This window comes from Onychomys torridus, chromosome 2, assembly GCF_903995425.1.
Source record: "Onychomys torridus chromosome 2, mOncTor1.1, whole genome shotgun sequence".
Classification (NCBI taxonomy): Eukaryota; Metazoa; Chordata; class Mammalia; order Rodentia; family Cricetidae; genus Onychomys; species Onychomys torridus.
The window spans coordinates 135,625,245-135,640,340 of NC_050444.1; the positions used below are offsets into that span (position 1 = coordinate 135,625,245).

The 15,096-nt window shown below is 46.7% G+C and overlaps 1 protein-coding gene across 3 annotated transcripts in view; it reads right to left on the reverse strand.

Annotated features, from left to right (window-relative positions):
• Positions 1-1,984: 1,984 nt before the first annotated feature.
• The window catches only part of Smap2 (small ArfGAP2), a 51,643-nt gene continuing 38,531 nt past the window's right edge, over positions 1,985-15,096 (reverse strand). For 2 of the 3 annotated variants that reach the window (XM_036178773.1, XM_036178775.1), the window contains exons 5-10: positions 13,751-13,837; positions 11,843-11,924; positions 10,832-10,938; positions 7,382-7,547; positions 6,238-6,554; positions 1,985-3,288 (exon numbers count right to left, since the gene is read on the reverse strand). In XM_036178773.1, the coding sequence (XP_036034666.1) occupies positions 3,163-3,288; positions 6,238-6,554; positions 7,382-7,547; positions 10,832-10,938; positions 11,843-11,924; positions 13,751-13,837 (885 nt within the window). In that variant the 3' untranslated portion in view covers positions 1,985-3,162. The remainder of the gene's footprint in view (positions 3,289-6,237; positions 6,555-7,381; positions 7,548-10,831; positions 10,939-11,842; positions 11,925-13,750; positions 13,838-15,096) is intronic. The other variant, XM_036178774.1, reaches the window with a different exon arrangement.

Here is a 15,096-nt window from a genome sequence, read left to right on the forward strand (position 1 = left end):
TTTCTGGAGGCACTCTGTGGCTATTAGATTCTAGATACACAGGAGGTTTGCAATCTTTCCCAAGATTATTTGAGGATTTCTACAGGACATTGGGTAGCATCTCAGGTGCCTAATCAGGCATGAAATTGCTGCCTTGAACCAGTCCATTCTTCCCCAGCCCCGTGCCAGGACCCTAGCATAGCTTTACCATCTTTCTGGCCTGATGGCTCTCATCTTGCTTCCTTAGACATGCTATTCACATTGGTATGAGAGCAAGCTATTTACAACTCAAATGGGGAAATGACACTATTGTTCACCTGGAGTATGGGAAACACTCCCGTGACCTGGTTACCTCTACCTGCCTCATCTCACACCATAGACCCACTTATTTAGGAATCTCCACCTGCTCTCCTCTCTCCAAATGGTCTTTGTTCACATCATGCTATCTGGACTATTCCTCCCCTTTCCTCTACCCACTGGCTAACTGTTACCTCTCTAAGACTCAGCTCAGATGCTATTATTCTCCAACCCTGCTCATAATGCACCATCAGCAATTATAAATGTATTGTGTTAAGCTTAAGACCAGGGACAATGTTAATTTTGTTCTTTGTTTTCAAAGCAGGGTTTCTCTATGTAGATCTGGTTGTCCTGGAACTCACTTTGTAGACCAGGCTGACCTTGAACTCAGAGCTCTACCTGCCTCTGCCTCCCGAATGCTGGGATTAAAGGCATGTGCCACCACTGCCTGGCTAGTTCTTTTTTCTTCTTCTTAAATCCTAAAATCTAGTGGATCCCAAGCCCTCTTCTCTAGATGCCAACTGCAAGATTAATCCATCCATACCGACACCCCCAACTCATGCCTCATGTCCAGTACACTCCAGCCAGCTCACCTCCCATACACACATTTGCTTTACCCTTCTTCCAGATCTCCACCACACTGCTGGCTCATTCAGGTCTATTGGGACATAACCTCCTGATACACTCCATCCAAATCCCCATGCTCACGATCCTCTTCCCTTAATACTCTCTGAAATTTTTTTGATTGTCCGTCTCTCCTACTGAACCAGCCCAGACAACTGGAGCAGTTACTTACTGTACTGTCTCTGATGCTTCAGACAGAGGCTGCACAATGTTCACACATTCAGTCTGTGTTGGATGAATTAATGTCTTACACGTCTGGCACATAATTCTTACTGACAGTTGAATGCTTGCTAACTGCCCCATATTGTGTTAAATGCACCACAGGAATTACTTTGTCTTCCGGCTACAATTAGCTCTTTTATACTGAGACCCTTGGGAATAGTAGTTTGCTGGAATTCTGGTTAAAAAGGATATGGTAGCAGTGTCTCACTGTGAGTGGACACTGTGCCACCCTCACACTTACACGGTAACACTCAATTGTGTGCTCTGCTGAAAGGATGGTGGAGGTGGGAGATGGAGAGGGAGGGAAGGCAGTCAAACAGAGGAAACGCACTGCAGGCTGTTGTCCCAGCAGAGCATCATCCCATTTCATGGTGGAAAAGTCAAGTTCCTCCTAGTTTTCACTGCCTAGAGGGCTGGGTCACCTTTAACCGGGCAACCAAAGGGAGCTCCTGCCCCCTTGCTAGGGAAGAGTTTAAACTACCTATTTTCTCCTCCGGGTACAGGGAAAGAACAAAGTGCTCACAGAGCAGAGTCTCAGAGTCTACTATGGGCTCTGCCATGGAGGGGTTGATGCCTAGGAACCTCATTTCTTCTCTGGGTCTCAGCTTTTCCACCTGCGGGGAAACCACTCCAGATTTGAATGTTCCCCGACCCTTACACTACAGCGCCCCGGACCCTTCTGCTCACTGCTCCGGATACCACTGGGGAAAGGCCTCCTTCCTGTCTTCTGGACTGACCCAGGCCTTGGCCTACCAGGAACAGAACTCTAAAATGCAAGCGAAAGCAGCAGGATGCTCTTGGAAGGCAAAGATCCTGTGAGTGTCTCACTGTCTTCCAAGAGTGACACAGTGACAGCCGAGCAAACGGTCCTTCCCTGCAATATTTATTAAGGGGTTTACACATACAGAGGAGAAAGGCAACCAGGCGCTGTGGTTCCCACACATGAGATCTTTGAAGCAAAGTTTTCTTGTTTGAGTTTCAAGTGGGGTGAACAATGGCCGAGAGAAAGCTGCCCAGGCTCTCCGCCTCTTACACCTGGAAGAGGTGAGTGAACAGCACTTAGACACGAGGACCTCAAAGACGGTGATGGGAAAGGGAAAGGAGGAGGAAGCTATCAATGAGATGGCAAGTTTTACACAGTAAGGTAACCTGGCAACAGTTTTAGCTATTGAGAAATTAATTCCTCTCTGTCGAAAACCTAGAAGTAGAAAAACAAAACACCCAGAGCAGATGGGGAGGTGGCCAGTGGGATCCACACATCCACACGCACACAAGCAGCGCACACACTAAGCTCTGCATTTCCTTGTAGGGGCTGGTCTTTCAGCCACAGGGCCGGATCCTGCTCAAGGCAGGCAGAAGGCGGGCAAGGGATGTGTGTTTGTGTGGGGGACCTTCATGGAGTCTTTGGTGCTAAGAAAGGCAGACTGGAGCAGCAAGTCCTGAAGCTCCAGATCCTGATAGCACTCATCAAGTCAAGTGGAATGATATTTTTGCTCATCCTCATAGGAAGGGGCTTGCCTCACTCCAGGGCCAGGACCAACTTGACCCAAGACCCAAGGATTATCTGACTACGCAACTTCCTTCATTCCCACAAAACTGGGAACAATGCTTGCTTCTTCAAGCAGAACTCCCAACACTTAGAAATAGTTTAAAACAAAGGACCACTCCACGTTCCCTCTGCCAAGCACTCAGCCTCTACAGACCTTTCTGGGGGCCTGAGAGGAGGCTCAGCCTCAAGGGAAGGTACTGAGCAGCTCATGTACCCTCTTCTGCCAATAATTTCTAAGGTGCTGGTGCAGGGAGAGGGTGGGGTGGGAGGAAATCAGGAAGTCAGGGGACATGACCAACACAAGGCAACAGAGAGGTCTGTGAGTTGGGGAAGGGACTGGGTTGGGCAGGACGCCAAACCCCAGATGACTTATGAGCAATTTCTAAACCAAACAGAAAGAGGTAGGAAAAAGAGGAGGAGAGGGCTGGGAAAGAAGAGAAAAGGGAAAGCAAGGGATGAGGAAGAGTGGCAGCCATACAGGCATTTTGCTTTTATTTCCACATCTGAGGGCTGAGAGTCTGATTGGCTGCCTGGCCATTTCCACCGCCCATTGACTGTCCATAGTTCATCATGCCGTTGGCTCCGTAGAAGTTCATCCCAGCCATCTGCTGGGTCATCTGAAAAGGACAGAGATTTTCAGATCAGGCCTTGGGCACTCAGCCAGTTAGGACACAGAACAGGGGAAGGAGGGCTCCCGAGTCTAGTCAGCAGAGAAGCCTCCAATGAGCTTCTCTTCCTCTTTCCCACGCCCTCTCCTCACACCTCACTGTTGGGGCCTGTTGTCAGCTGGCCTCTGAGGAGTCTAAATCAGGTCCCTGCTGCAGTTTTCCACCCCCCCCCCCCCCCCGTCCCCATCACCCCCGGGCAGTGCCAATACCAGCTGTGCGCGCTTGCTTGGACAAGTGGGGTGATGGGGGCCTCCCACCGGACGGCCAAAGGAAGAAATGGGGGAAACAACCTACGTGTCTGTCACCTGTGACAGCCAGAGAAGTTGGGCGAATTGCCAGTGGAAGGCAGCCTGGGTGGGACAGTCTTCTTTTTGCTGTTTGGTTCTGAGACAGGGTCTCACTGTGTAGCCCTGACTGGCCTGGAACTCACTATAGAGACCAGGCTGGCCTCAGACTTGCAGTGATTATCCAGCCTCTGCCACTGCCCCACAAGTACTAGGATTAAGGTCATGTGCTACTCTGCTGGGCCAGTAAGGACTTCTTTGTAATTAGATTGAAAGACAGACTTTTTCAAAGAACTTCGGTTTTCCTGAGAGCTGAAATTTAGGGGAAAACTGGAAGACTACAACAGAACCCACATTTCATCTTTAAAATCACGAGCTGTTACATTTTAGCCTGCTTTTTTCTGTGTACACATACATACATAGACACGTATGCAGGTATCATACCTCTGCACTCCCTGGAGGTCAGGAGGCATCTCATGAGGATGAACACTTTCCAGAACGACACCCCAGCACACCTGAGAAATGTCACGCTGCTACAGTCGTCCATACCGCCTCACTGTCTCCACTCTTTCCTCTCTAATCTGAAGCCTGACGTCAGCCTGTTTAATGTGTGACTGACAGACTTGTGTGGGGAGTGACAGACAGAGGCAGCCTCAGCCCAGAGAATTTTCTTGTTCTTTGGCACACTCCTTTAATCCCAGCACTTGGGAAGCAGAGTCAAGTGGATCCCTGTGAGTTTGAGGCCAGCCTGGGCTACATAGTGAGTTTCAGGGAAGCTAGGACTACACAGAGAAACCCTGTCTTGTGGGTCAGTTTCCCTAAATACAATAAAAGGGATCTTCCTGCTGGACAGTGGTGGCGCACGCCTTTGATCCCAGCACTCAGGAGGCAGAGTGGATCTTTGAGTTCAAGGCCAGCCTGTTCTAGGACAGCCAGAGCTACACAGAGAAACCTTGTCTCAAAAAACAAACAAAAAAGGGATCCTTCTTTTATATAATATGTATTATTATATCATTATAATATACTATATACAATAATTTCCAGAACTATTCATTTATTTGTTTTGTTTGTTTGTTTTTTTGAGACAGGGTATCACTATGTAGTTCTGGCTGTCCTGGAAATCACTATATAGATCAGGATGTTCTCACACTCAGAGATCCACCTGCCTCCTGAGTTCTGGGATTTCAGGTGCTGGCTGCCACGCCTGGCTTCAAGTAGTTTTTCTTATCTGAAAATGTTTGTTTAAGGAGACTTTATTCAGGTTGGTGAACTGTGTAACAGTTTTTTTCTGCTTCATGATGGGGGGGGGTTGTTACCTGAAATTCTTTTAAAAATTAGTTCTTTGGGTGGTTCATGTAACCTGTTTTGATCATATTTACCCCTCACTCCAACACTTCCCCAATTCACCCAACTTCCCTACCCTCAACTATGTGTCTTTTTTCTTTTTTAATCCTTCAAGAACAATTTGTGATACCCAAATATTCTTAATATGGTCTTCTACTGAAGAGTGGTCAATTTACCAGGGCAACATTCTTAGAAAGCTCTCTCCTTCCCCCAGCTCCATGCGGATAGCTCAATGGCTTGGAGTGGGGGCATGTGCTCTGACTTTTGTTTTTTAGTTTCTCCTCATAGGTTTTAAGAATGCCTGCTACCACATTCTGCTTCCTTCATAGTGCCTCATTCTTCTGAGGCAGCAGCAGACAGGAGGAGGGTTTGGGGACATTCCGAGACAGGCGTTAAAAGAGCGCCCTCTCCTGTTAGTGGAGTGACCGCATAGACGAATGGACGGTGTGTCCTCTGATTTGTCCGTCTCTGTTCCAATCCTTACTTGTGTCTTTCCCATCACCTCCAGATTTTCAAAGACTTTCCTCCTCCTATGTCACGCTCACGTCCCCACAATGTCTTTCCAAGCTACCAACCTAGACACCTGTGTGTTCCAGCTCCCATGTTTGTGAGGCCCCAGGTAAGCAGAGCTCTCCTCTGCCATACCCCAGCCTCTTCTCAGCATGCCTTTACCTCCTCAGGCCTCTGCTCCCCCCTCCTCTGCACAGTCTCCTGTCAGGCCTCTCTCCCCCCTCCTCTGCACAGTCTCCTGTCAGGCCTCTCTCCTCCCTCCTCTGCACAGCCTCCTTCAGGCCTCTCTCCCCCCTCCTCTGTACAGTCTCCTCTCACCCTCCTCTGCACAGCCTCCTTCAGGCCTCTCTCCCCCCTCCTCTGCACAGCCTCCTTCAGGCCTCTGCTCCCCGCTCCTCTGCACAGCCTCCTCTCAGGCCTCTGCTCCCCGCTCCTCTGCATAGCCTCCTCTCTGGACTCGGGCCCTATGCCTAACGCCATGTCACGTGGAGCCATGCTAAGAGTTTTGCTTGTGCCCTTTCTTGTCTGTAGAGGTTTGGTCTTCTTTTTAGAAGGTGTGGAAGGACTCAGACTTAGTCTACAGGTCTCCTATAGGCACTCAGGAACCCTCAAAAAGTCTGACTTCAGCCAGGCCTTCTATGGAAATAAAACGAGGTGTATCTCTGGCATTAGCTTGTCCACATGGAGAGGATTTGGGAGATCAGGGAGGGACACCGAGAAGGCTCTGAAGTCCCATCCCAGGTGCAGTGAGGCTGCTTACCTGAGTAAGGTTCCACTGCAGCTGCTGAGCTGGCTGAACCCCATACACAGTCTGCGGCATAGCTGCCATGCTTGCCATATAGCCGGCCTGCTGAGTGGTCATCATCCCATTCGGCACACCCATCATGGAAGCCTGCATACCCCCCATATAGCCTGCAGGCATGGCCATGGGGGCAACCATTCCAGAGGCTCCTGGCTGAGCTACCATGCCTACTGGTGGGGGCATCATGCTGCCCATGATACTGTTAGGTGGTGTAACCCCAGGGAAACTGGGGTAAGCTGTGGGATATGCCATCTGAGCAGGAGCCATGAACATTGCTGCCAAGAAAACACACATAGGGTCTGATAAAGAGGAAAAGACAGTTAGCCCAAACACACACCAGCTAGTCCTTTCCTGGAAGAAGTTCTCCAATTACTCAACCTGGAATCCTGTTCTCCAGCAAATCAGCAGGGTGAGCTCTCTGTAAGTCTCTCAGGTTACCTCTGGGCCTCACTCTGATCTAGTCATTCCTTTTTCCAGGGCAGACCCTGACCTTGAGTCAGGCTCCACAGAAGTATAGCCCTGATGACACTGTATCTATTTGCTGATACTTTGTGGCTTCCCCAGCAATGTCATGTTCAAGTTTGTTTTATACATAATGTCCCTGGACTCAGAGTTAGTGTTCCTTGTCACAACAAAATAATTTTTTTATAGATTAGCATACAATGGAGCAGGTTTCTTGGTGGCATTTTTCATATACACTCACTTTTGGTTGATTTCCCCGTACACACTCCTCTCCCAGGACCCATCCCTGCTCTTCTTTCTCCATGACTCCTCTTTCGCCCTTCCATTTTCTACCCCAAGGGTCAGCAGAGACCCCCTCTCGTGGGCCCTTTCCAGTTTCCTGGACTCTAGCCACAATCACCCTCTCCTATATGGACTCCAGCACACAATTTTTGGACATGATTACTTATGTCAGAGTAAAATTAAACATGTGGTACATGTATTTCTAAGCCTGGGCTATCTCACTTAACATAGTATTTTCCAGTTCTATCCATTGCTTACAAATTTCATTTTCTTTATGGCCGAATACACTTCTAACACATTCTTGCATGTTTGTTCTCGGTCTTTCCCTGGAACACCTCCATGACCTCACAGACTTTACCTTGAGCAGGCATTTGAGGAGTCTGGGATCCATACAGTGAGAGGATGGAGTCCTTGGAGAGCTGTTTCTTGCCTGTTTCTTCTGATTTGCTCCCTGGCTCAGGAAACAGGTTCAGGTTTTCAGGAACAGAACCGGCGCTCCCTGCAGTCGGCATGGAACCTACAGCCTAGAGCACAGAGGACAGGGGGAATCAGAATGCTCTTCTGTGCAAGAACCCTTACACTCTCTTCTAAAAAGAATTAATGGCTCATGAGCCAGGAGTATAACTCACACCTATAATCCCAGAATTTAAGAGGCTGAGGCAGGAGGCTGGCTGAAAGTTTGAGGCTACCTGGGCTACACAGTGAGTTCTAGGTCAGCCTGGACAACACTGTTAAGGTGTGAGACAACAGGGGATAGTTAGGTAGAGAAAGAAAGAGAAGAACTTAAGGCTCATGTTAAGTTAGCATCTTCCTGAAAATTTTACCATTAAAAATACCCGACAAACCCTGCAAATTAAGCTCTGGTACAAGCCTTTGTTCTTCAACAAAACAATATGACTTGATAAGAAAGAAATAAAAGTGTTGGGGATTTAGCTCAGTGGCAGAGCACTTGCCTAGCAAGCACAAGGCCCTGGGTTCGATCCTCAGCTCAAAAAAAAAAAAAAAAAAAAAAAAAGAAAAGAAAAGAAATAAAAACAACCCCAAAATGATGCAACACCAAGAACTGAGTTTAGTTCAATGCACAGGCTCAAGATAGCTCAGTGGCAAAGTGTTTGCCTAGCATGACTAAGTTTCTGGGTTCAATTCCCAGTCACTCTCTCACACATACAAAGATCCCAGAGTAGCTATTTCTCATAATACAACTAGAAGCAACTTCCACAACTAAGTGTTTTCATCTGCAAAATATACATTTTAGAGAATTCTTGTGGAGAAATGAAATTAAACAAAATACACAAAGTGACACTGTGGTAGTTTGAATGTAACTGGCCTACAAGTTCATAGAGAGTGGCATTGTGAGGAGGTGTGGCTTTGTTGGAGCAAGTGTGTCACTATGGAGGCAGGTTTTGGGGTCTCACATATGCTCAAGCCACACCCAGTATCTCAGTTCACTTCCTATTGCCTGTACAAGATTTAGAATTCTCAGCTACCTCTCCAGCACCATGGCTGCCTGCATGCTGCCATGTCCCACCATGATGATAATGGACTGAACCTCTGGACTGTAAGCCACTGAATGAAATGTTTTCCTTCATAATAGTTGCCATGGTCTTATTGTCTTTTCACAGCAATAGAAACACCTAAGACAGAAGTTGGTACCAGGGACTAGGGTATTGCTGTGACAGGCCTGACTATGTTTTTGTTTGGAGTAATATGGACTCTGGGAGTTTGGGTTAGGAAAGCAGTTGAACAATTTAAGTGTGGCTTAATGAGCCTTATTTGTAGGAATATGGAAGACAGAGGTGCTAAGAGTGATTTGAACTGTGGGGCCTGGCTCAAGAGGTTTCAGAGGAGAATATTAATAATGTGACCTAGAGATCATTCTTGTGATATTTTGGTGAAGAATGTGGCTGGTTTTGCCCTTGTCCAGAAAGTCTGATTGAGGCTAACGTGAAGGGTTGGATTAATTCCGTTGGCTGAGGAAATCTCAAAACAGCCTAGTATAGACTTGGTTGTGTGGTTATTAGTGTTAACTCTAATGAAGATTTATAATGAAAGGGAGCAGCTGAGCAAGGTAAAATACAAAAACATAAAATTTGAGAAGAAAAATAGCACCAGGAAGTAGAATGGAGCTAAGTCCTATGTTCAAGAAGATAAACAGATTAAGAAATGGAATAAAGAGAGAGATGACCTCAGGGCAAGCTCTCATTCAGCTAAGTTTCCAACTTGTGAAAAGGAATTAAAGAAAAGCTTAGAGCCAGGTGTAGTGATGCATGCCTTTAATCCCAGCACTCCAAAGGCAAAGGCAGGGGGATCTCTGAATTTGAGCCCAATCTGGTCTTCAGAGCAAATTCCAGAACAGCCAAGCTTAGGCAATGAAGGAAACTGTGGAAAACAGAAAGCTGATGAAGATGTAATTGAACAAGGGGCCATGTTCTAGCCCCAGAATGCAGGAGAACGTGGCAGGTTTGGCCATGTGGTTCTGGCTTTACAGTCAAGGGTAGAAGGAAGGCATTATGGAATATCCTTCTGTGACTAAGGAAAGCTGGTGATGCCAGGCATGTGTCAGGGGTGTCCCTGCATGGATGCCTAGAGAGGCCATTGCATGAAGCTGTGAAGTTGAAGCCTGGATTCCCTTGGAGACACCAAAGTCATGAGATACCTGCTGAGGAGAGCTGCTAACAGAGTGGACCCAGTCCAAGAAAAATAAGTGTGTTACCGTCAACAAAACTGAACAGATCTGGAGATCTGAAGAGCATTTTTACATCAGACATGGAGATGCAGAGTTTGGAGATTGTCCAGCTGGTTTTCAGTCTTGCTTTGGTTCAGTATTTCCTTTCTATGTTCCCTTTCCTGAGTCTTGGAATGATAATGTATATCCTGTGCCATTATGTGTTAGAAGTATGTGATCTGCTTTTTTATTTTTATTTTACAGGGTATTACAGTTAAGAGAGTGCAAGAATCTTGGAAGAGATTTTGAAATTTGGACTTTAAAACATTGTTGAGTCTGTGATGGGACTATGCAGACTTTTGAAGTTGGACTAAATGCATTTTCAACTATGATATTGTTACAATCTTATGGGGGCCAGGGAGTGGAATATGGTAGTTTGAATGTAATTGGCCCCCATAAGCTCATAGGGGGTGGCATTATTAGGCAGTGTGGCTTTGTTGGAGTAGGCGTGGCCTTGTTGGTGGAAGCATGCCACTGTGGAGGCAGGATTTGAGGTCTCATATATACTCAAGTCACACTCAGTATCTCAGTTCACTTCTTGTTGCCTGCTTATCATGATGTAGAACTCTCAGCTACCTCTCTAGCACTATGTCTGCCTGCACACTGCCATGTCCCACCATGACGATAATGGACTGAACCTCTGAACTGTGAGCCACCCAATTAAATGTTTTCCTGTATAAGAGTTGCTGTGGTCATGGTGTCTCTTCACAGCAATAGAAACTCTAAGACAGACACAGACATCACTTCTGGGACATAGTAGCAAGCACTCCATAAATAAGAGCTGCTGAAGTTCAAGTCTTTCATTCCCACACACATTGGCAGGGGTTCAGGCTGAGGGGCTCACCTCAAGTATCAGCCTTTAAAATATGACACCCCTGTGACACAGACCCACTCAACTAGTCACTCTTTTGGGGCAAAAGACAAATACTATGAAACAGTATCTCGGATAACATAATACTAAAGAGAAAATGAAGAGAAAATGAACAAAAGTTCAGCCTTACCAAGGAAGCATGACTCAACTCCATGTCATGTTTCCAACTTTTCCAGAATGTTCTTTAATCCTGAGAAGTACAGAAGACTCACCTTTCTGGAAACTGAAGAAGGGGATGGAACAGAGGCCAAGAGATCTAAATCCTTTTCTAGGACGTTGCTGGTCTTACTGTTTGCAATTGAGCAAGCCACCGGGGCATCTAAAAGGAAAGACAGAATTAAAAGCAGAACAGCTATGAAGACACATCCTCTATGTGAGACAAGAAGCAGACACAATGAGACCACAGTTTCAGCCCAGGGAGCCTGGATAGGGCTTTCAAAAGAGGCCTTGTCCACATTCCCACAAGTGCTCTGGAGTAGGCTACAGTCCACTGTCAGTCAGAGAGCAGCCGAAACTCAGAGCTGTATCAGTGCCACAGCTGAGAAGCTGGCTTCCTTCTGCCCACTGGAAGGACAGGTGTGTAAGACTCTTTTTCAGAGAGAAATGAGGTGTGGAAATCAGAGCCATAGTAGTTAATGACCTGAGTCAGCAGCAGAGGCCTGAAGGTACAAGGCCTGTGAGAAAGAACAGCTTTCTCTTTGAAAACGGCAAAATCAGCGAAGAGAAAACTGACTGCAAGGTAGCAAGTCATCTCAGAAAAGGGTCGCGCAGGGATGGTGGCCAGCAGGAGAGTACGGGAAAGCGGCAGAAGGCTCAAAGGCGTCTTCAGTGACACTGCCAACATTTACTAAGGGCTTGGTAAGCAGGAGAAGGGCCAGGGCCTCAGAGGTAATCCTTCTAGCAGCATCTGAAGTAGACACTGACCTGCCACACCACATGGTCATGAAAGTAGCATTCAAAGGTTAAGTAAACTATTCAAGATCCCAGACAGTAGTAGGTCACACTTTGGGGACAAAGGTCATATCTCAGCCATGACACTGAGCTGCTCTGAAAAAGGCCTAGTGAACACTTTCTTAGAGTAACTGTTCAGAACTCAAGAGAGCAACAGAGGAAAATCTTAACCAAGTAGACACAAATGTAAGCCCTGATTCCCTGTCTTCCTACAGTGGCTGAGAATTCACAAAATCTGCAAGACCACAGGAGTTGAAAAGCCTAATTCTTACCAAGGCCCAACAAGTCCATGACAGGGGCTGCAGATTTGGGGGAGCTTTTCCGAGGTAGCTGTGCATCTTCTTTTTTCTGTGGCTAAAGTGAAAAAAAAATGGTATAAAAAAGAGCAAGCAGTTGTTTTTACATACACCCCATCACTGTAAAGCCACAGATATTCTTGTGGTATGGCTGTTTGTCAAAGAACTAAGACTCAGGAAGTGCCTGGAAGTGCATGAACTGGACCCGAAGTGAAAAACAGCCCTGGGCAGCTTGTTTTAGCTTTCTGGAGACGCTTATCCTTCTGAAACTAGTCACCCAGCCTGCAGTTTTCAGTCCTGGGGTGGGGGTTGGGGTGGGGGAGAAGAACCCTGAAGGGACGATACAGCAGATAAAGGCGAATCTGACAGGCTGAGTTCAACTCCCAGGACCCCCAGGGCGGAAGGTGAAGATGGGCTCTCACTAGTCTTCCGACTTCCACGCATATGTTACAGCACATGCACCCCACAAATAAACAAACAAATTGGGTTTTTGTTGTGTTTCGTTTCTGAGACAGGGTTTCTCTATAGCCCTGGCTGTCCTGGAACTCACCATGTAGACCAGGCTGGCTTTAAACTCATAGAGAGCCACCTGCCTCTGCCTCCTGGGTGCTGGGATTAAGTTTTATTTTTTAATTAAAGAAAAAGTCAGGAACCAAACAATTTCTCATTTGGTTTAGGAACCTTTTACCTTATGCTAAAGGAGGCCACTGTAAAGAGTCCCCATCTACTCTACCATAGTCACCGTGACAAGTCTGCAGACAAGCTAACCATGATGGAAAGGACTTCTCCTTAGCAATAGCAAACATGGGGGAAAAAGAGGCTGGAGAGGTGGCTTGGTGGTTAAGAGCACAGGCTGCTCTTGCAGAGGACCCGGGTTCAGTTTCCAGCGCCCACATGGCAGCTCTAGTTCTGAAGGGCACAATGCCTTCTTCTGATCTCTGCAAGCATCAGGCATACACATATATACATGCAGGTAAACATTCACATATATAAGATAAAAAACAAATAAGCCTTTAAAAAATAAAAAATAAGCCAGGAGGTGGTGATGCACACCTTTGATCCCAGCACTTGGGAGGCAGACATAGATGGACCTCTGTGAGTTCAAGGCTAGCCTGGTCTACAGAGTGAGTTCTAGGACAGCCAAGGCTACACAAAGAAACCCTGTCTCAAATAATCCTAAACAAACAAACAAACAAACAAATAAATAAATAGAATTTATTGGCCATCTTTTCTCTTAAGACTATATGTTCCCAGAAGCTCTGCTACAGAGCCAGTGTCTTACAGGAAAGATGTCGGTGTGACCTCACTTATGGACTGCTTCTTGCTGCAGCAGGGAAAGGAGGTAAGAGGTTTAACGAAGTCTAACACAGAGGGAACATCTGCTTAGAAGGCATCACGCGGCCATACCACATTGGCAGGGAACACATGCATTGCTCAGAAGGGAGAGACACAGTCCCCAGCTTCCATCTATCCCTCCTCTCACAGAGAAGAGCTATAAGCTAGATGCAGTGCATCACACCACTAATCTCAGATTGTGGGGAGCAGGTCTCTGAGTTCAAGGCTAGCCTGGTCTACAGAGTAAGTTCCAGGGCTACACAGTGAGACCTTTTCTCAAAAAATGAGGGAGGTGGAAGGATAAAGGGAGGAGATGGGGGAGGGGAAAGGGGAGGGGGAGGGGTGCTAGAGAGTACGCGAGAGAAGCTACAGAGCACATTAGACAGTGTCAGGCAATGGGCAAGCTTTGCTCCACATGTGGGCCGTTAGTCCCAGTGCAACTGTGCAATATGGTTTCAAACCCACTCACAGCCATGAAGTCTCCCATCCACCTCCTCCTCCATATAAGTGAACACGAGACCACCCACATGGTGAGAGGTTCCCACTTACCATTTTTACTTTCTCAAAAACAACAGGTTCCATCTTTTTCTCTGGGGCAGGTTCATTCCCTCGTTTCCACTTATCGTCCTTCTCTTTCTACAGTGATTTAACAGGAGAGGGATGTCTTAGCGTCAGCACAGTTAGTGTTTCAGGAGCTACAGTCCAAACACAAGCAGGACATCAGAGGTCCCTAAGATTCTGATGTAGCAATTCAACCGACTCGGTGTGGGTATGAGCTGACCTTCTCACTAGTCTCCACACTGAAGGGCATACTACACATTTTAAGCAGTCACTCTTCTCGTCAGCCTGATCCATTCATCACCCTTGAAATTTCTAATACAGGCTATCTATGGAGGTTTAAAAGTTGCCACCCATTTGTGCCCTTTTAGGATCTCTTATGTGTTCTAAATAACTATACTAAGCCAAAGGAATATAAAAAATAAATGTTAAAGACAGGCATGGTGGTAAATGCCTATAATCCCATCATGCTGGGGCAGGAGGATTTTGAGTTTGAGACCAGTCTAGACTATACAACAAAGACCCTCAAAACAACAATAATCCCAAAACAAAAATATCATTTTAATGGGGGGCTGGAGAGATGGCTCAGTGGTTAAGAGCACTGGCTGTTCTTCCAGAGGTCCTGAGTTCAATTCCCAGCAACCACATGGTGGCTCACAACCATCTGTAATGAGACCTGGTGCCCTCTTCTGGCCTGCAGGCAAACATGCACTGGGAGGGAGGGAGGGAGGGAGGGAGGGAGGGAGGGAGGGAGGGAGGGAGGGAGAAAGGATCAATCTAGCAGGGCTTGGTGGTGTGGGCCTGAGATACCAACACTAGGATGCCGAGGCAGAGGATCGCCAATTCAAGGACAACCTGAGCTACAGAGTCAGTTCCAGGCCAGTCTGGGCCATAGCAAGAGCCTATCTCAAAAAATAGCCTCCCAAAAGAACCTAAAACATGCAAAAAGTTGTATGTACCAAGTTGTCCATTCCAGAAATGCTAACAAAAACTTAAATGACAACAGCCTTGTGACTGAGGGGAAAGGAATGGACTTGTCTGCTCACCAGGAGATGCAATAACTGCCATAGTAATAATAATAAAGGTCATGCACGGATGATCAATAGGTGGGATACAAGGAGACATTCTTTATAACTAGACTTTGCCTCTGAAGAAGGAACACACCCAAATGAGTCATTAGGGGGAGAGACAGTGGGAGTAGGCATGAGATCTTCCTCTTAATTTTCATATTTCCTGTAAAATAATTTTATCATCATCATACTTTCTTTTTGTGTATAGAGTGGCACTGGGATTCAGAACACTATTCCTTTCTGTCTCTGGTTTTGGAAATAAGAGTC